Source organism: Mobula birostris, chromosome 30 (genome assembly GCF_030028105.1).
Source record: "Mobula birostris isolate sMobBir1 chromosome 30, sMobBir1.hap1, whole genome shotgun sequence".
Lineage (NCBI taxonomy): Eukaryota > Metazoa > Chordata > Chondrichthyes > Myliobatiformes > Myliobatidae > Mobula > Mobula birostris.
This window is the reverse complement of record NC_092399.1, coordinates 40,128,819-40,150,515: the sequence shown is the minus strand read 5'-3', so window position 1 is coordinate 40,150,515 and position 21,697 is coordinate 40,128,819. Positions and strand designations below refer to the sequence as shown.

At 40.9% G+C, this 21,697-nt stretch overlaps 1 protein-coding gene across 1 annotated transcript in view; it reads right to left on the bottom strand.

The window, feature by feature from the left end:
- col16a1 (collagen, type XVI, alpha 1) overlaps positions 1-21,697 on the bottom strand; it is a 401,818-nt gene that overhangs the window by 79,971 nt on the left and 300,150 nt on the right. The window contains exon 42 of the mRNA XM_072247276.1: positions 1,659-1,703. Coding sequence (XP_072103377.1) covers positions 1,659-1,703 — 45 coding nt within the window. The remainder of the gene's footprint in view (positions 1-1,658; positions 1,704-21,697) is intronic.

Sequence of the window (21,697 nt, the reverse complement as noted above, 5' to 3'; positions counted from 1 at the left end):
ATTTTATCTTTTATTTGGAATATTAAAAGACCAAGAATTAGTAAATGTCACTTACAAAAATTGAAAAAGGATGGAGGTCTTGCTTTGCTTAATCTAAGAATGTATTATTGGGCTGTTAATGTGCGATACGTGTCTTTTTGGTTACATTGGGTTGATAAGAGTGATCGGCCAATTTGGGTAGACCTGGAACTGAAAGTTCTAACCTCGTTATTGGGAGCTGCTTTACCTATACAATTAGCTAAAGTTGTTAATTTAAACCTATATCCTGTGATTAAGTATTCTTTATAAATTTGGCTCCAGTTCCGCAATTTTTTTAATCTTAAAAAATTTAAACTTTGTAGTTTAATTTATCGAAATTACTTCTTTAAGCCTTCTTTGAGTGATCCAATTTTTTTACTTTGGAGAAATAAAGGTATTAATTCTTTTTTGGATTTACTTAAAGAAGATAGATTGATGTCTTTTGAACAATTAATTGATACTCATACTTTCTGCAATACCTTCAAGTTAGACATTTTTTACAACAATATTTAAGTAGTTTTCCTTACATATAGGAGGCTGACCTGTTGTGAGTATGAACCCTTCGATCAAGGGTTCTATTGGAAGAACTTATAATTTATTATTACAATGGGTTAAGCGTCCTTTATCTAAGATTAAACAGGTTTGGGAAAAGGAACTCAATTTGACTTTTATGACGGAGGATGGATGTGGATCTTGAAGTTGGTTAACTCTTCTTCGATTTGTGCTAGCCATTCATTGATTCAATTTTAAATTGCACATCGTTATCATTTGACGAAGGAGAGACTTGGCCTTCACAGCCACCTGGCAATGAATTCCACAGATCCACCATCCTCGGGCTAAATAAGTTACTGTTTTTCTCTATTCTAAAGGGACATCTTTGTATTCTGAGGCTGTGCCTTCCGGTCCTAGACCTCCCTACTATAGAAGACCTTTTCTCCATGTCCATTTTATCTAGGCCTTTCAATATTGGATAAGTTCAGTGACATTCACCATCGTTCTTCTAAACTCCAGTGAGTACAGACAGAGTAATCAAATGTTCCTGATACATTAACCTTTTCATTCCCAGGATCATTTTCATGACATTCCTCTGGACCCTCCCCAATATCAGCACATCCTTTCTTAGATAAGGGGCCCCAAAATGGTCACAATACTCCATGCGTGGTCCAAACTGCTTTATAAACCCTCAGCATTACATCCTGGCACTTATATTTGAATCCTCCTGAAATGAATGCTAACTTACAGGACAATAGAACCTCAGCCAAACAGTGACACCAGCTTCAGTGTGGATAAGGTAGTTTAAAGACCCTCTGAATGTTTTCAGTGCGTGCATGATGTGGCAACACACCACAGCAAATTCCTAACACACATAAATGTGGAATATAAAGTTGATCTTTGAGCCAATTCCACTGAGCACTGTTTTCAACAACTGCAATTATTTGAATACACAAGTTAAAAGCTCTGTGATTCCAGTAAGTAAGGAGTTCACTTAGAGACATGAATTATCTGTCTCAGAATAAATGTTGTTAAAGTATTTGTGCTGTTTCTTCAGAAGATCCTCCTCACACACCCTACTTGAACCCTGAAATCCAACTTTACAATCCCACCATGGTCAAAGTCTTTCTCAGGAGTGTGATTTTTACCTTGAAGAAAGAATTGTTCCTCTCAGCAAACAGTGACAGTGGAGGCTGAAATACAAAAGCAGTGTAAAATAATCATTTCACTCCAACCGAGAACTATCACCTGAACTTAAGTAGCAAGCCACCTGAAAGATTCACCTCTGGTCTCCCAGGTTATGTGAGGTTATTTGAAAACAAACAACAATGCTTCCCCCAACTCCCCAGCCAACATTATTGCTTTAATCTCACTACAGGAGTGTGCTCTCTAGAAATCAGTTTCTGGTCTTCATTTATCAAATTGATACTTCCGTACTTCTAGAATCCGAGGCTGGCTGAGTTTCTGAATAATGCACAACTTTTCTTCCTTGTTCACATGCTCTTGCAGTCTCATGAGTGTGATGGAAGAAGTGACAATATCTACTCCACTTACCTTCACCATATCACAGGGGTAAACCTGTTCAACAAATCAGACAGTTCCTTCCTCCTGCCCACACATCAAGGATGGCCTAATTCCTCTCCAGTTTTGTGCTTCTCAGGTGACTGGTGAGACCAATATGGGAACAACAGACTCTTTGTACGGGCAAGGTGTCACAAAGCATAAAAACAGGCCTTTTGGCCCAGCTTATCCATGCAAAATAGAGACGCCCAGCTATGCCAGCTCCATTTGCCTATTTGACCCACACCTTTCCTATTCACATACGTTTCCAGCACTTTGCACAGGGCCTATGTGTGGTGCAGACATGGCTCTCAATACCAACCCAAATTCCCTTCTCTGAGCACTCATGGGCCAGTGGCTTCAATAAGTCAATGGGGATGTTGCATTTCTTCAAGGAGGCTGAGTGCTCATCCTTGAATCTTTCTCTGGGTCTAGCAGGTAATCTGCTCCTGAGAGCAAAGTCAGAATAAGGTGTCTGATCTTGAGAGTCTGCCTTCAGATACATGAACAAGCTTGCCTGCCCAATAGGTCCGAATGAGGGTCTCAGCAATGGGAGTGTTGGCCTGGGAGCAGATAGTGTCGTTGCTCCAGTTTCCCATCCAGTCCATTTGCAGGAGGTTGACGAAGCTATACTTACCACTTTCCTAAGCAACCTACTGTGGGAAGTCGAGGTCTCAGAAACATGGGATAGGGGGTCACTCACTGCTACCCAACAGACCAGGAGTTTCATGCCAGGTGTGACATCTTGATCTTCAGACACACTATCACCTCAAAAGTTGTGAATCGGCAAAGACTTGAAGGGGCAAATGATTTCCTACATTATGGGAGATATATGAAAAGGAGATGGTGGATTTTCATGCCAAGGTTTGCCCTCAGTGAGAGGTGGCTCTTGAGAAATTGGAAATGGTCCACATATTCAGCTTGGAAAGCAGTGAGGTGCAGCAGGAGCAGGCTAGAGAAGGAATGAAGACTTGTGGGTGTTGGGCCTATCCTCATATCTGTTTCAATGAGGGAGCTAACAATGCCTTGGAGCAGTGCCTTTGGTACAGCAGTGTGTATTATGGGTGCCTAGCCACAAGATTAATTGGTTATTATGTGGGACTGGTTTACACCTGCACACAAATTTTTAATTTTGTTCCAGGCTATACAAGGAATTGGAGAGCGCTCCTGTAGACAGATTACTGTTTCCACTGCTCCTTTACACCCCAGCCACAGCAGGAACTGAAACCTTACATCCATCTGTCGCTGTTTGATTCCTTCATCGGATATTGTTCCTGCATCTCTGAGGCGATGCAGCTCCTCAGAGACCGTGTTAGGGATCTGGAGCTGCAGCTTGATGACCTACTGCTTATTAGGGAAAGTGAAGAGGTGATAGACAGGAGCTACAGGGAGATAGTCATCCCTAGGCTACAGGGGTCAGCAAACTGGGTGACTGTCAGGAGAGGGAAAGAAAATGCCCGGATAGTGGAGAGCACCCCTGTGACTGCCCCCCTCAGCAACAAGTATTTCATTTTGGATGCTGTTGAGGGGGATGGCCTGACAGGGGATGGCCACAGTGACCGGGTCTCTGGCACTGAGCCTGGCGCTGTTGTGCAGGAGAGAAGGAGGGAGAAGAGGAATGCAGTAGTCGTGGGGGATTCCATAGTCAGGGGAACAGACAGGAGATTCTGTGAGCCTGATAGAGATACCCGCATGGTGTGTTGCCTCCCAGGTGCCAGGGTACAGGATGTCTTGGATCGGGTCCAAAATATTCTGAAGGGAGAGGGCGAGCAGTCAGTTGTCTTGGTACAGGTTGGTATCAATGACATAGATAGGAAAAGGGAGGAGGTCCTGAAGAGAGATTTCTGAGAGTTAGGAAGGAAGCTGAGAAGCAGGACCTCCAGGGTAGTAATCTCGGGATTGCTACCTGTGCCACGTGCTAGCGAGGGCAAGAATAGTCGGATCAGGCAGATAAATGCGTGGCTGAGAGACTGGTGCAGGGGGCAGGGCTTCAGATTCTTGGATAATTGGGATCTCTTCTGGGGGAAGTATGACCTGTTCAAAAAGGACAGGTTATATCTCAACCCGAAAGGGACCAGTATCCTGGTGGGAAGGTTTAATAGAGCTGTTAGGGAGGGTTTAAGCTAATTTGGCAGGGGGATGGGAACCAGAATGACAGAGCGGAGGGGGGGGAAAACAGAAATAAATCTAAGATAGTGAGCAGTAAAGATGTCAGGAAAGACAGGCAGGAGATGGGGCAAATTTGCAGCCATTGGGGTGAGTTGCAGTGCAATCAAAGCAAAAAGCACCAAATACTGGTCTTAAGGTGTTATACTTAAATGCACGCAGCATAAGGAATAAGGTGGATAATCTTGTCGTACAACTACAGATTGGCAGGTATGATATTGTGGCCATCACTGAGACGTGGCTAAAGGATGCATGTCTATGGGAGCTGAACGTCCAAGGATACACGGTGTATTGGAACGATAGGCAGGTAGGCAGAGGGGGTGGCGTGGCTTTATTGGTAAGAAATGATATTAAATCATTAGAAAGAGGTGATATAGGATCGGAAGGTGCAGAATCTTTCTGGGTCGAGCTAAGAAATCGCAGGGGTAAAAGTACCCTGATGGCAGTTATTTATAGGCCTCCAAACAGCTGCAGTGATGTGGACTACAAATTACAACAGGAGATAGAAAAGGCTTGTCAGAAGGGCAGTGTTATGATAATTGTGGGGGATTTTAACATGCCAGTAGATTGGGAAAATCAGGTCGGCACTGGATCTCAAGAGAGAGAATTTGTAGAATGTCTGCGAGATGGCTTTTTAGAACAGCTTGTTGTTGAGCCCACTAGGGGATCGGCTGTACAGGATTGGGTGTTGTGTAATGAACCAGAGGTGATTAGAGAGATTGAGGTGAAGGAACCCTTGGGGGACAGTGATCATAATATGATTGAGTTCACTGTGAAGTTTGAGAAAGAGAAGCCGAAATCTGATGTGTCGGTAATTCAGTGGAGTGAAGGAAATTACAGTGGCATGAGAGAGGAACTGGCCAGAGTTGACTGGAAAGGGACACTGGCGGGAAGGACGGCAGAGCAGCTGGAGTTTATGCAAGAAGTGAGGAAGGTGCAAGATAGGTATATTCCAAAAAAGAAGAAATTTTTGAATGGAAAAAGGATGTAACCATGGCTGACAAGTCAAAGCCAAAGTTAAAGCAAAGGAGAGGGCATACAAGGAAGCAAAAATTAGTGGGAAGACAAATGATTGGGAAGTTTTTAAAGGCTTAAAAAAAGAAACTAAGGAAGTCATTAAGAGGGAAAAGATGAACTATGAAAAGAAGCTAGCAAATAATATCAAAGAGCCTTTTCAAGTATATAAAGAGTAAAAGACAGGTGAGAGTAGATATAGGACCAATAGAAAATAATGCTGGAGAAATTGTGATGGGAGATAAGGAGATGGCGGAGGAACTGAATGAGTACTTTGCATCAGTCTTCACTGAGGAAGACATCAGCAGTATACCGGACACTCAAGGGTGTCAGGGAAGAGAAGTGTGCGCAGTCACAAGTACGACGGAGTACTTTCAGGAAGCTGAATAGTCTAAGGTTCGATAAATCTCCCGGACCAGTTGGAATGCACCCTCGTGTTCTGAAGGAAGTAGCTGTGGAGATTGCGGAGGCATTAGCAATGATCTTTCAAAAGTCAATAGGTTCTGGCATGGTTCCAGAGGATTGGAATATTGCAAATGTCATTCCGTTATTTAAGGAGGGGGCAAGGAAACAAAAAAGAAATTATAGACCTGTTAGCTTGACATTGGTGGTTGGGAAGTTGTTGGAGTCGATTGTCAAGGATGAGGTTACGGAGTACCTGGAGGCATATGACAAGATAGGCAGAACTTAGCATGGTTTCCTTAAAGGAAAATCCTGCCTGACAAACTTATTGCAATTTTTTGAGGAAATTACAAGCAGGCTAGAGAAGGGAGATGCAGTGGATGTTATATATTTGGACTTTCAGAAGGCTTATAACAAGGTGCCACACATGAGGCTACTAAACAAGATAAGAGCCCATGGAATTACTGGAAAGTTACATACGTGGATAGAGCGTTGGCTGACTGGCAGGAAACAGAGAGTGGGAATAAAGGGATCCTATTCTGGTTGGCTGCCGGTTACCAGTGGTGTTCCACAGGGGTCTGTGTTGGGGCCACTTCTTTTTACATTGTACATCAACGATTTGGATTATGGAATAGATGGCTTTGTGGCTAAGTTTGCTGATGATACAAAGATAAGTGGAGGGGCCAGTAGGGCTGAGGAAACAGAGTCTGCAGAGAGACTTGGATAGATTGGGGGAATGGGCAGAGAAGTGGCAAATGAAATAAAATGTTGGAAAGTGTATGGTTATGCACTTTGGCAGAGCAAATAAACAGGCAGACTATTATTTAAATGGGGAGAGAATTCAAAGTTCTGTGAAGCAACGGGACTTGGGAGTCCTCGTACAGGATACCCTTAAAGTTAACCTCCAGGTTGAGTCAGTAGTGAAGAAGGCGAATGCAATGTTGGCATTCATTTCTAGAGGAATAGAGTATAGGAGCAGGGATGTGATGTTGAGATTCTATAAGGCACTGGTGAGAGCTCAGTTGGAGTACTGTGGGCAGAGGGTTCAGAGAAGATTCACTAGAATGATTCTGGGAATGAGAGGGTTAACATATGAGGAACGTTTGTCCACTCTTGGACTGTATTCCTTGGAGTATAGAAGAATTGGGGGGACCTCATAGAAGCATTCGAATGTTGAAAGGCATGGACAGAGTGGATGTGGCAAAATTGTTTCCCATGGTGGGGCAGTCTAGTACGAGAGGGCATGACTTAAGTATTAAAAGGCGCCCATTCAGAACAAAGATGCAAAGAAATTTTTTTAGCCAGAGGGTGGTGAATCTATGGAATTTGTTGCCACGGGCGGCAGTGGAGCCAAGTCATTGGGTGTAGTTAAGGCAGAAATTGATAGGTATCTAAGTAGCCAGGGCATCAAAGGTTATCGTGAGAAGGCGGGGGAGTGGGACTAAATGGGAGAATGGATTAGCTCATGATAAAATGGTGGAGCAGACTCGATGGGCCTAATGGTCGACTTCTGCTCCTTTGTCTTATGGTCTAATATGAAGAGATTGCTGCTTCAAATCATGCTCCTATATTTCTATCTTTAAAACTCCCTGGTCGTCCTCAAATTTTGGCATTTCAATACAATTTTGTTATCTGATAAGGAATTTTTAAAATTTCTAGAGAAACATATTACTTTGTTTTTTAAAGAGAATAAAAGGGAAGAGACCTAATCTTATTATACGGGATACTTTCAAGGCTTATATTAGATGACAAATTATCTCTTATACTGTGAGTGTTAAGAGTAAAGCTAATAAAGAAAGAATTGAATTAGCCAATCAATTAAAACAATTAGATCAAAAATATGCGCCAGACCCTGTTCTATATAAAAGACGTGTTGAAGTTAAAACTAAATATGATCTTCTGTTAGCACATCCAATTGAAACTCAACTTCTTAAAGATAGAACTCTAATTTTATATTCACGGCAATAAATCAAGCAAAGTATTGGCCAACCAATTTAAAACTTTTGTAGTTAAACGACAAATTAAAGAAATTTGCAAAACTAATGGTGACAGTACAACTGATTATTTTGAAATAAATGATACCTTTAGAGAATTCTATTCCCTAAACTTTATAGTTCTGATTCTCCTAAAGATAATACTGTAATGAATAATTTTTTAGATCAATTAAATATCCTTGCACTTTCTGCAGGTAATTGCAAACAGATGGATCAACCTATTTCTTATGAAGAAATCGCTGAGGCTATACGTTCATTACACTCTGGGAAAGCTCCCGGTCCAAATGGATTTTCTGGAGAATTTTATAAGGCTTTTTCTTCATTAATTATACTGCAATTACACTTAGTCATTTTGGATTCTTTCAAATTGGGTAGTTTGCCTCAGTCTTTTTATGAAGCTTCTATTTCGCTTATCCTAAAAAAGGACAAGGACCCAACTGAATGCTCTTCATATAGGCCAATTTCATTACTCAATATTGATACTAAAATTCTTTCTAAAGTCTTGGCTCATTGGATTGAAAATATTTTACCTTTGATTATTTCTGATGATCAGAATGGATTTAATAAAAACCAAATTTCATATTTTTTATATATGCCATGTATTAAATGTTATTTACTCTCCCTCTCAGGAGATATTGGAATGTGTGATATCCTTAGATGCTGAGAAGGCCTTCGATCGGGTTGATGGAATTATTTATTTAAAACTTTAGAAAAATGTAATTTTGGACCAGATTTTATTCAATGGATTAAAATACTTTATTTATCTCCTTCTGCTCGGGTTCTTACTAATTTTCAAAATTCCAAACTACTTAAACTTCATCTTGAAACTAGACAAGGTTGTCCGCTGAGCCTTTTGCTTTTTGATCTAGCTTTAGAACCCCTTGCCATTGCCTTTCGAGAATCTAATGATATTTGTGATATCTTAAAGAGAGGTATCACCCACAAAATCTCACTTTACGCTGATGATATATTGCTTTTTATCTCTAATGTTGAGACTTCATTACCTTGTGTACTTTCTTTACTCTCACGTTTTAGCTAGTTTTCAGGATATAAGTTGAACCTACATAAGAATGAATTATTTCCTTTAAATAATTTGGTATCAATTAATACTAATCTTCCTTTTAAATTTGTTAGGAGTCAATTTACTTATTTGAGTGTAACAGTCACTGAGAATTACAAAAACCTGTTTAAAGAAAACTTTATTGAACTATGTAAAAAAGATATCATTAAATTGGTCACCTCTTTCAATATCATTGATTGGATGAATTAACTCTATTAAAATGAATATTCTAACTAAATTTACATTCTTTTTCAGGCCCTACCCGTTTTTATTCTTAAATCCTTTTTTGATTCTCTTGAATCTATTTTATCCTTCTATATATGGAAAAATAAACGTCCTCATTTAAATAAAGTTCATCTTCAAAAACCTAAAAAGTCTGGAGGTTTAGCCTTACCTAATTTTAAGTTCTACTATTGGGCAGTTAATATATGATATCTTACATTTTGGCTGTATTATATTAATCATGTAGACTGTCCGGTATGGGTTTCTTTAGAAGCCAACACTGTTATTAAATTTTGTATTATTTCTCTTCTTGGATCCTCACTTCCTTTAATTGTAAGTAAACTAACTGATAATTTAGTAGTTAAACACACTCTGAGGATCTGGATTCAATTTAGAAAACATTGTGGTTTATTGAGATTTTCCCTTTCTAGTCCCATTTATTTTAATTTTTTTTAAACCCTCCATGACTGATTTAGTTTTTAAAGAATGGACAAGTTGGGTATTAAATGTTTTTGGGATCTGTTGGTTGCAGGAAATCTTTTTTCACTTGAGCAATTGTCAGCTAAATATAGCTTACCCAAGACTCACTTTTTTAGATATTCACAAGTCAGAGTCTTCCTAAGATCTCAATTATGCAAATTTCCTATAAACTCAGATAAAAACTTACTAGATGTAATTTTTAATTTGACACCTTTTCATAAAGGTTCAATATCTAATATTTATGGTATGTTATTGGAGATGAGGAATGTTCCTTTAAATAAAATCAAGAATCTCTGGGAACAAGATTTACAGACTTCAATAAATGAGGAAACTTGGAATGAAATTTTTAAACTGATTAATACTTCATCGCTATGTGCTCGCCATTCCCTCGTACAATTCCTTCATAGAGCCCATATGACTAAAGATAAGCTATCTCGTTTTTATTTGGACATACCTCCCTACTGTGACAGATGTAATAATGGAGAAACTTCATTAATTCATATGTTTTGGACTTGTTCATGCCTTGAAAAATATTGGAAGGAAGTTTTTCAAACTTTTTCTTTACTTTTCAAAGTCAATTTTAAGTCTAATCCTCTGACGGCCCTATTTGGTATTGTTGCAGGACAAGATATCTAGCTGAAGACATCTGAATTACATATTTTGGCTTTTAGCTCTCTTATAGCTAGGAGGGTGCTTTTGTTTAAATGGAAAGATGTTTTTCCTCCATCCCATGCTCAATGGTTATGCGACGTTATGTCATCGTTAGATTTAGAGAAGATTCATTATTTAATTTCTGAATCTCATTAAGACTTTCAAACATTGTGGGGACGCTTTCTGAATTACTTTCAAAACCCTCAATTTGTTGTTTAAGTTTAGATGTTGGCTATTATTAATTTTTATTATACAAGAAGGTACTTGCCTTTTTTTCTCCTTAATATTAACAGCTTTGGTCTTGGCATGGGTTAGACTCTTTTTTTGCAATAAATTAGTATATTTCAATATAACTATTGACTAACTACATGAATACAGGGTAATGAGATTGTTATTATGAATAGATACAATGCAATTGGTAGTTTTTTTCTTATTATTTTTGACCTTTTATATAAACTTTCTTGTACTGTATTCTTCTATGTAGAAACTAATAAAAAATATTGAAAAGAAACGGGGGGGGGGTAGGACCCAAACTGAAGAGATGGCGGAAGAGGTGGTTAACTCACTCACAAATAGAGAAAGCTTGGAGACAGTGCAAGAGGGAAGATAGGCAGATGATCGAGAAGGGACGCGCTCAGACCGAAGGTTTGAGATATGTCTATTTTAAGGCAAGGAGTATTATGAACAAAGCGCATGAGCTTAGAGCGTGGATCAGTACTTGGAGCTATGATGTTGTGGCCATTACAGAGACTTGGATGGCTCAGGGGCAGGAATAGTTACTTCAAGTGCCAGGCTTTAGATGTTTCAGAAAGGACAGGGAGGGAGGCAAAAGAGGTGGGGTGTGGCACTGTTGATCAGAGATAGTGTTATGGCTGCAGAAAAGGAGGAAGACATGGATAGATTGTCTACGGAGTCTCTGTGGGTGGAAGTTAGGAACCGGAAGGGGTCAATAACCCTACTGGGTGTTTTTTATAGACCACCCAATAGTAACAGGAACATTGAGGAACAGATAGGGAGACAGATTCTGGAAAGGTGTAATAATAACAGGGTTGTCGTGGTGGGAGATTTTAATTTCCCAAATATCGATTGACATCTCCCTAGGGCAAGGGGTTTAGGTGGGGTGGAGTTTGTTAGGTGTGTTCAAGAAGGTTTCTTGAAACAATATGTAGATAAGCCTACAAGAGGAGAGGCTGTACCTCATTTGGTATTGGGAAATGAACCTGGTCAGGTGTCAGATCTCTCAGCGGGAGAGCATTTTGGAGATAGTGATCACAACTCTATCTCCTTTACCATAGCATTGGAGAGGGATAGGAACAAACAAGTTAGGAAAGCATTTAGGAAAGAAATTAGGAGAGCCAGAAGGGGCCATGAGAAGGCCTTGCTGGACAGGATTAAGGAAAACCCCAAGGCATTCCACAAGTATGTTAAGAGCAAGAGGATAATACATGAGGGAATAGGACCAATCAAGTGTGACAGTGGAAAAGTGTGTATGGAACTGGAGGAGATAGCAGAGGTACTTAATGAGTACTTTGCTTCAGTATCCACTACAGAAAAGGATCTTGGCGATTGTAGGGATGACTTACAGCGGACTGAAAAGATTGAGAATGTAGATATTAATAAAGAGGATGTGCAGGAGCTTTTGGAAAGCATCAAGTTTGATAAGCAACCAGGACCGGACGAGATGTAGCCCAGGCCACTGTGAGAGGCGAGGGAGGGAACTGCTGAGCCTCTGGCAATCATCTTTGCATCATCAATGGGGATAGGAGAGGTTCCGGAGGATTGCGGATGTTGTTCCATTATTAAAGAAAGGGAGTAAAGATAGCCAGGAAATTATAGACCAGTGAGCCTTACTTTAGTGGTTGGTAAGTTGATGGAGAACATCCTGAGAGGCAGGATTTATGAACATTTGCTGAGGCATAATATGATTAGGAATAATCAGCATGGCTTTGTCAAAGGCAGGTCATGCCTTACGAGCCTGATTGAATTTTTTGAGGATATGACCAAACACATTGATGATGGTAGAGCAGTAGATGTAGTGTATATGGATTTCAGCAAGGCATTTGACAGATACTCCATGCAAGACTTATTGAGAAAGTGAGGAGGCATGGGATCCAAAGGGAAATTGCTTTGTGGATCCAGAACTGGCTTGCCCACAGAAGGCAAAGAGTGGTTGTAGACGGGTCATATTATGCATGGAGTTCGGTCACCAGTGGTGTGCCTCAGGGATCTGTTCTGGGACCCCTACTCTTCGTGATTTTTATAAATGACCTGGATGAAGAAGTGGAGGGATGAGTTAGTAAATTTGCTGATGACACAAAGGTTGGAGGTGCTGTGGATTGTGTGGACATAGGTTACAGCAGGACATTGATATGATGCAAAAATGGGCTGAGAATTGGTAGATGGAGTTCAACCTAGATAAGTGTGAGGTGGTTCATTTTGGTAGGTCAAATATGATGACAGAATATAGCATTAATGGTAAGACTCTTGGTGGTGTGGAGGATCAGAGGGATCTTGGGGTCCAAGTCCATAGGACACTCAAGGCTGCCGTGCAGCTTGACTTTGTGGTTATAAAAGCATACAGTGCATTGGCCTTCATCAATCTTGGGACTGAGTTTAGGAGCCGAGAGGTAATGTTACAGCTATATAGGACCCTGGTCAGACCCTACTTGGAGTACTGTGCTCAGTTCTGGTCGCCTCACTACAGGAAGGATGTAGAAACTTTAGAAAAGGTGCAGAGAAGATTTACAAGGATGTTGCCTGGATTGGGGAGCATGCCTTATGAGAATAGGTTGAGTGAACTTGGCCTTTTCTCCTTGGAGTGGCAGAGGATGAGAGATGACCTGATAGAGCTGTATAAGATGATGAGAGGCATTGATCATATGGATAGTCAGAGGCTTTTTCCCAGGGCTGAAATAGCTGGCACGAGAGAGCACAGTTTTAAGGTACTTGGAAATAGGTACAGAGGAGATATCAGGGTAAATTTTTTTTACACAGAGCGCGGTGAGTGCATGGAATGGGCTGCCGGTGATGGGGTGGAGGCGGATATGATAGGGTCTTTTACAAGACTCCTGGATAGGTATATGGAGCTCAGAAAAACAGGGGGTCATGGGTAACCCTCAGTAATTTCTCAGGTAAGGACATGTTTGGCACAGCTTTGTGGGCTGAAGGGCCTGTATTGTGCTGTCAATTTTCTATGTTTCTATTCTCCTAAACTGTCTAAGTCCTTCTGCATCTCCTGCTTCCTTAACACTACTTGTTCCTCCATCCACCCTTGTATCGTTTGCAAACATGGCTACAAATCCATCAAATCCATAATCTAAATCATTGACATATAATGTGAAAAGAAATAGTCCCAACACCAACTTCTGTGGAACACCACTAATCATCAGCAGCAAATCAAAGAAGATCCTCTTTACTCCCACTCGGTCTCCTTCCACCCATGCTGGTATCTTTCCTGTAATACCATGGGTCCTTATCTTGCTTAGCTGCCTCATGTGAGCACCGAAAAATCCAAATAAACAATATCCGCTGACTCTCCTTTATCTATACTGCCTGTTATTTCCTCAAATAATTCCAACAGATTTGTCAGGGAAGATTTCCCCTTTAGAAAACAATGTTGACGTTGGCCTATTTTATCATGTGCCTCCAAGTACCCAGAAACCTCATTAATAGATAGGCTAAGATAGAGTGGATGCAGAGAATATGTTTCCTAGGACAGTCTCAGAATAGAGGGAATTCCATTTAGATGAAGAGGAATTTCTTTAGCCAGAGGGTGGTGAACCTGAGGAATTCGTTGCCACAATGCCTTTAAAAACCAAGTCATTGGATACATTTAAACAGCAGTTTGATAGGTTCTTGATTAGTCAGGGCATCAAAGATGATGGAAGGAAGGTAGGAGTATAGGTTTGAGAGGGATAATAAATCAGCCATGATGGAATGGCGGACTAGGATCAATGGGTCCAGTTCTTCTCCTTAGTCTATGGTCTTAATAATGGACTCCAACATTTTCCAAACTACTGAAGTCAGGCTAACTGACCTATAATTTCCTGTCTTTTGCCTCCCTCACCCTTAAAGAGTGGAGTGACATTTGCAATTTTCCAGTCTTCCAGAACCATTCCAGAATCTAGTGATTCTTGAAAGATCATTAGTAATACCTCTCCATTCACTTCAAATACCTCTTTTAGAACCCTTGGCTGTAGTCCATCTGGTCGAAGTGATTTCCCTGCCTTCAGACTTTCCATTTTTCCCAAGCACCTTCTCTTTAATATATTCATCTCTGGCTCCTAACACTCTTTAATTTGTGGCATACTGTTGGTGTCTTCCACAGTGAAGACTGATGCAAAATACTGCCTCTCCACCAACCTTTGTGTCAGCTGCAAACTTGGAAACAAAGCTATCTATTCCATCATCTAAATCATTGAAATGTAGCATGAAAAGAAGTGGTTCCAACACCGATTCCTGCGGAACACCACTAGTCACTGGCAGCCAACCAAGCAAGGATCCATCTATTCCCACTTGCTGCCTCCTACCAATCAGCCAATGCTCTAACCATGCCAGTAACATTCCTATAATACCATGGGCTCTTAACTTGGTAAGCAGTCTCATGTGCGGGACCTTGTCAAAGGCCTTCTGAGAGTCTAAGTATACAGCATCAACTACAACCCCTTTAATCTATCTTACTTGTAATCTCTTCAAAGAATTCTAACAGGTTCATCAGGCAAAATGTTCCCTTAAGGAAACCAGCTGATTTTGCCCTGTCTTGTCCTGTATCACCAAGTACTCCATAACTTCATCCTTAACAATTGACTCCAACATCTTCCCAACCACTGAAGTCAGGCTAACTGGTCTCACAACACGCTGGAGGAACTCAGCAGGCCAGGCAGCATCCATGGAAATGATCAGTCAATGTTTCAGGCCGGAACCCTTTGTCAGGACTCTAGAGGGAGGGGGCAGAAGCCCTATAAAGAAGGTGGGGTGAGGGTGGGAAGGCGAAAGCTGGTAGGGGCTATGAGAAAGTCTTGGCGGATAGGATTAAGGAAAACCCCAAGGCATTCTACAAGTATGTGAAGAGCAAGAGGATAAAACGTGACAGAATAGGACCAATCAAGTGTGACAGTGGAAAAGTGTGTATGGAACTGGAGGAGACAGCAGAGGTACTTAATGAATACCTTACTTCAGTATTCACTGCAGAAAAAGATCATGGTGATTGTATATTACAATTCACTTTGGAGCGACGGAGGATGAGAGGTGACTTGATAGAGGTGTATAAGATGATGAGAGGCATTGATCGTGTGGATAGTCAGAGGCTTTTTCCCAGGGCTGAAATGGCTAGCATGCCAGGGCACAGTTTTAAGGTGCTTGAAGTAGGTCTGGGGAAAGTTTTTTACATGGTGAGTGCGTGGAATGGGCTGCCAGAGACAGTGGTGGAGGTGGATACGATAGGGTCTTTAAAGAGACTCCCGGATAGGTACATGGAGCTTAGAAAAATAGAAAAATAGAGGATAACCCGAGGTAATTTCTTTTTTTTAAATATAATTTTTATTGAATTTTCAAAGTGAATACATGAAAAGATAATGTCTACCCTCCCCCCTCCCCTTAACCCTTCCCCCTGATATATACTCCTACCCGAAAAAACAAGAAAGCAAGAAAGAAGAAAAAAAACTGCCAAGATATTGGAAAGTTTCCACATGCTCCATGGGATTCAAAATAAATTTAGTATATTTATTTATTACTTTCCCCAAGGGACCAACATCTTTATCATCGGAGCAACTAAATATGCCATCCTATCTTTTGTAAATAAGGGCGCCAAATATTCAAAAATGTTTCATATTTATCTCTTAAATTATAAGTAATTTTTTTTGAGTGGAATAGAACTAGCCATTTCATTGTTCCAACGGTTCATACTTAAATACGAATCGGATTTCCAAGTAACTGTTATAGCCTTCTTAGCTACTGCCAATGCAATTTTTATGAATTCTTTCTGATATTTATTCAAATTAAGTTTTGGTTTTATCCCTTCAATATCACCTAATAGAAATAAAACAGGGTTATGTGGAAGTTGAGTTCCAGTAATTTGTTCCAATAAGACTCTTAAATTTATCCAAAAAGGTTGAATTTTAGAACAAGACCAAGTAGAATGTAAGAAAGTACTAATTTCTTGATTACACCGAAAGCATTGATCAGATAAATTTGAATTTAATCTATTTATTTTTTGTGGTGTAATATATAATTGGTGTAAAAAATTATATTGTACTAATCTAAGTCGAATGTTTATTGTATTTGTCATACTGTCAAGACACAGTCTTGACCAATTTGTTTCATCAATATTAATATTCAGATCTGTTTCCCATTTTTGTTTTGACTTGTGGATTCCTTGTTTAATTGTCTGTTTTTGAATCAAATTGTACATACAAGAAATAATTTTTTTAATTTTTCCTTTTTGAATTAAAATTTCAATTTCATTGGGTTTTGGCAAAAACATTGTTTGACCCAATTTGCCTTTTAAGTAAGCCCTTAATTGAAGGTAACAAAAGAAAGTGTTACTTGATATTTTATATTTATTCTTTAGTTGTTCAAATGACATCAATATACCTCGTTCATAACAGTCTCCTATAGATCTAATCCCTTTTTGGTGCCAATTATATAAAAGTCGATTATCCATTGTAAAAGGAATAAGTCTATTTTGGAACAAAGGTCTCCTTGCTAATAAAGATTTCTTTATTTCATTATCAACATTTATCTTATTCCATAGATCAATCAAATGTTTTAATATAGGAGATTCTTTCTTTCTTTTCCCGTATCCATTTAGATTCCCATTTATATATAAAATCTTCGGGTGTATTTTCCCCTATCTTATCTAATTCTATTCTAATCCATGCCGGTTTTCGATCATCAAAGAAAGATGCAGTAAATCTAAGTTGATTTGCTTTATAATAATTCTTAAAGTTTGGAAGTTGTAACCCTCCTAACTCAAATTTACATGTCAACTTTTCCAATGATATTCTTGACATCTTACCTTTTCAAAGAAATTTTCTCACACATTTATTTAACTCTTGAAAAAATTTCTGTGGCAATTGTATTGGTAATGTTTGAAACAAATACTGTAATCTAAAATATATTCATTTTTACAACATTGACTCTACCCACTAATGTTATTGGTAGTATCATCCATTTGTCAAGATCTTCTTGCATTTTTTTCAATAATGGGAAATAATTAAATCTATATAAATTCTTTACATCATTATCAAGTCTTATACCTAAATACTTTATACCATTTACCGGCCATCTAAATTGGGTTGCTAATCGACATTGGCTATAGTCTCCCTTAGTAAGAGGTAAAATTTAACTTCTATCCCAATTTATTTTATACCCTGATACTTTCCCATATTCATCCAATCTAGAAGATAATTTATGTAACAAATGCTGTGGATTTGTTAAGCAAATCAAAACATCATCAGCAAAAAGATTAATTTTATATTCCTCCTGATTAACTCTAAAACCCATAATATCTGGATCAATTCTAATTAGTTCTGCTAATGGCTCTATTGCCAGTACAAATAAAGCAGGTGATAATGGACAACCTTGTCTAGTTACACACATCAAAGTTGCTGGTGAACGCAGCAGGCCAAGCAGCATCTGTAGGAAGAGGTGCAGTCGACGTTTCAGGCTGAGACCCTTCGTCAGGACTAACTGAAGGAAGAGTGAGTAAGGGATTTGAAAGTTGGAGGGGGAGAGGGAGATCCAAAATGATAGGAGAAGACAGAAGGGGGAGGGATAGAGCCAAGAGCTGAACAGGTGATAGGCAAAAGGGGATACGAGAGGATCATGGGACAGGAGGTCCGGGAAGAAAGACGGGGGGGTGGGGGGGGGACTCAGAGGATGGGCAAGAGGTATATTCAGAGGGACAGAGGGAGAAAAAGGAGACTGAGAGAAAGAATGTGTGCATAAAAATAAGTAACAGATGGGGTACGAGGAGGAGGTGGGGCCTTAGCAGAAGTTAGAGAAGTCGATGTTCATGCCATCAGGTTGGAGGCTACCCAGATGGAAAATAGGGTGTTGTTCCTCCAACCTGAATGTGGCTTCATCTTTACAGTAGAGGAGGCCGTGGATAGACATGTCAGAATGGGAATGGGATGTGGAATTAAAATGTGTGGCCACTGGGAGATCCTGCTTTCTCTGGCGGGCAGAACGTAGACATTCAGCAAAGCGGTCTCCCAGTCTGCGTTGGGTCTCGCCAATATATACAAGGCCACATCGGGAGCACCGGACGCAGTATATCACCCCAGTCGACTCACAGGTGAAGTGTTGCCTCACCTGGAAGGACTGTTTGGGGCCCTGAATGGTGGTAAGGGAGGAAGTGTAAGGGCATGTGTAGCACTTGTTCTGCTTACATGGATAAGTGCCAGGAGGGAGATCAGTGGGGAGGGATGGGGAGGACGAATGAACAAGGGAGTTGTGTAGGGAGCGATTCCTGCGGAATGCAGAGGGGGGAGGGAGGGAAAGGTGTGCTTAGTGGTGGGATCCCGTTGGAAGTGGCGGAAGTTACGGAGAATAATATGTTGGACCCGGAGGCTGGTGGGGTGGAAGGTGAGGACCAGGGGAACCCTATTCCTAGTGGGGTGGCGGGAGGATGGAGTGAAAGCAGATGTACGTGAAATGGGGGAGATGCGTTTAAGAGCAGAGTTGATAGTGGAGGAAGGGAAGCCCCTTTCTTTAAAAAAGGAAGACATCTCCCTCGTCCTAGAATGAAAAGCCTCATCCTGAGAGCAGATGCGGCGGAGACGGAGGAATTGCGAGATTGCGAGAAGGGGATGGCATTTTTGCAAGAGACAGGGTGAGAAGAGGAATAGTCCAGATAGCTGTGAGAGTCAGTAGGCTTATAGTAGACATCAGTGGATAAGCTGTCTCCAGAGACAGAGACAGAAAGATCTAGAAAGGGGAGGGAGGTGTCGGAAATGGACCAGGTAAACTTGAGGGCAGGGTGAAAGTTGGAGGCAAAGTTAATAAAGTTAACGAGTTCTGCATGCGTGCAGGAAGCAGCACCAATGCAGTCGTTGATGTAGCGAAGGAAAAGTGGGGGACAGATACCAGAATAGGCACGGAACATAGATTGTTCCACAAACCCAACAAAAAGGCAGGCATAGCTAGGACCCATACGGGTGCCCATAGCTACACCTTCAGTTTGGAGGAAGTGGGAGGAGCCAAAGGAGAAATTATTAAGAGTAAGGACTAATTCCGCTAGACGGGGCAGAGTGATGGTAGAGGGGAACTGATTAGGTCTGGAATCCAAAAAGCGTAGAGCTTTGAGACCTTCCTGATGGGGGATGGAAGTATATAAGGACCAGTGGCCACACATTTTAATTCCACATCCCATTCCCATTCTGACATGTCTATCCACGGCCTCCTCTACTGTAAAGGTGAAGTCACACTCAGGTTGGAGGAACAACACCTTATATTCTGTCTGGGTAGCCTCTAACCTGATGGCATGAACATCGACTTCTCTAACTTCCGCTAAGGCCCCACCTCCCACTCGTTCCCCATCTGTTACTTATTTTTATGCACACATTCTTTCTCTCACTCCCCTTTTTCTCCCTCTGTCCCTCTGAATATACCTCTTGTCCATCCTCTGGGTACCCCGCCCCCCCACCCCCCCCCGTCTTCCTTCCCGGTCCTCCTGTCCCATGATCCTCTCGTATCCCCTTTTGCCTATCACCTGTCCAGCTCTTGGCTCTATTCCTCCCCCTCCCGTCTTCTCCTATCATTTTGGATCTCCCCCTCCCCCTCCATCTTTCAAATCCCTTACTCACTCTTCCTTCAGTTAGTCCTGACGAAGGGTCTCGGCCTGAAACGTCGACTGCACCTCTTCCTACAGATGCTGCTTGCCCTGCTGCGTTCACCAGCAACTTTGATGTGTGTTGCTTGAATTTCCAGCATCTGCAGAATTCCTGTTGTTAACCTTGTCTAGTTGACCTTTTTAACTGGAATGGTGTTGGAATTTGAGTATTTGTCATTACTTTAGCATTAGGGTTAGTATTTAAAGTTTTAATCCAGTTTATAAAAGATGTTCTTACAGGTATATTAAGAGCAAAAGGATTGTAAGGGATAAATTTGGTCCTCTTGAAGATTAGAGTGGTCGACTATGTGCGAAACCAAAGGAAATGGGGGAGATCTTAAGTAGGTTTTTTGCATCTATATTTACTAAGGAAACTGGCATGAAGTCTTTGGAATTGAAGGAATCAAGTAGTGAGATCATGGAAACTGTACAGATTGAAAAGGAGGAGGTGCTTGCTGTCTTGAGGAAAATTAAAGTGGATAAATCCCCAGGACGTGACAGAGTGTTCCCTCGGACCTTGAAGGAGACTAGTGTTGAAATTGCAGGGGCCCTGGAAGAAATATTTAAAATGTCGCTGTCTACGGGTGAGGTGCCGGAGGATTGGAGAGTGGCTCATGTTGTTCCGTTGTTTAAAAAAGGATCGAAAAGTAATCCGGGAAATTATAGGCCCGTGAGTTTAACGTCGGTAGTAGGTAAGTTATTGGAGGGAGTACTAAGAGACAGAATCTACAAGCATTTGGATAGACAGGGACTTATTAGGGAGAGTCAACATGGCTTTGTGCGTGGCAGGTCATGTTTGACCAATCTATTGGAGTTTTTCGAGGAGGTTACCAGGAAAGTGGATGAAGGGAAGGCAGTGGATATTGTGTACATGGATTTCAGTAAGGCCTTTGACAAGGTCCGGCATGGGAGGTTAGTTAGGAAAATTCAGTCGCTAGGTATACATGGAGAGGTGGTAAACTGGATTAGACATTGGCTCAATGGAAGAAGCCAAAGAGTGGTGGTAGAGAATTGCTTCTCTGAGTGGAGGCCTGTGACTAGTAGTGTGCCACAGGGGTCAGTGCTGGGGTCCATTGTCACTTGTCATCTATATCAATGATCTGGATGATAATGTGGTAAATTGGATCAGCAAATTTGATGATGATACAAAGATTGGAGGTGTAGTAGACAGTGAGGAAGGTTTTCAGAGCCTGCAGAGGGACTTGGACCAGCTGGAAAAATGGGCTGAAAAATGGCAAATGAAGTTTAATACAGACAAGTGCGAGGTATTGCACTTTGGAAGGACAAACCAAGGTAGAACATACAGGGTTAATGGTAAGGCACTGAGGAGTGCAGTAGAATAGAGGGATCTGGGAATACAGATACAAAATTCCCTAAAAGTGGCGTCACAAGTAGATAGGGTCATAAGGAGAGCTTTTGGTACATTGGCCTTTATTAATCAAAGTATTGAGTATAAGAGCTGGAATGTTATGATGAGGTTGTATTAGGCATTGGTGAGGCCGAATCGGGAGTATTGTGTTCAGTTTTGGTCACCAAATTACAGGAAGGATATAAATAAGGTTGAAAGAGTGCAGAGAAGGTTTACAAGGATGTTGCCGGGACTTGAGAAACTCAGTTACAGAGAACGGTTGAATAGGTTAGGACTTTTTTCCCTGGAGCGTAGAAGAATGAGGGAAGATTTGATAGAGGTATATAAAATTATCATGGGTATAGATAGAGTGAATGTAAGCAGGCTTTTTCCACTGAGGCAAGGGGAAAAAAACACCAGAGGACATGGGTTAAGGGTGAGGGGGGAAAAGTTTAAAG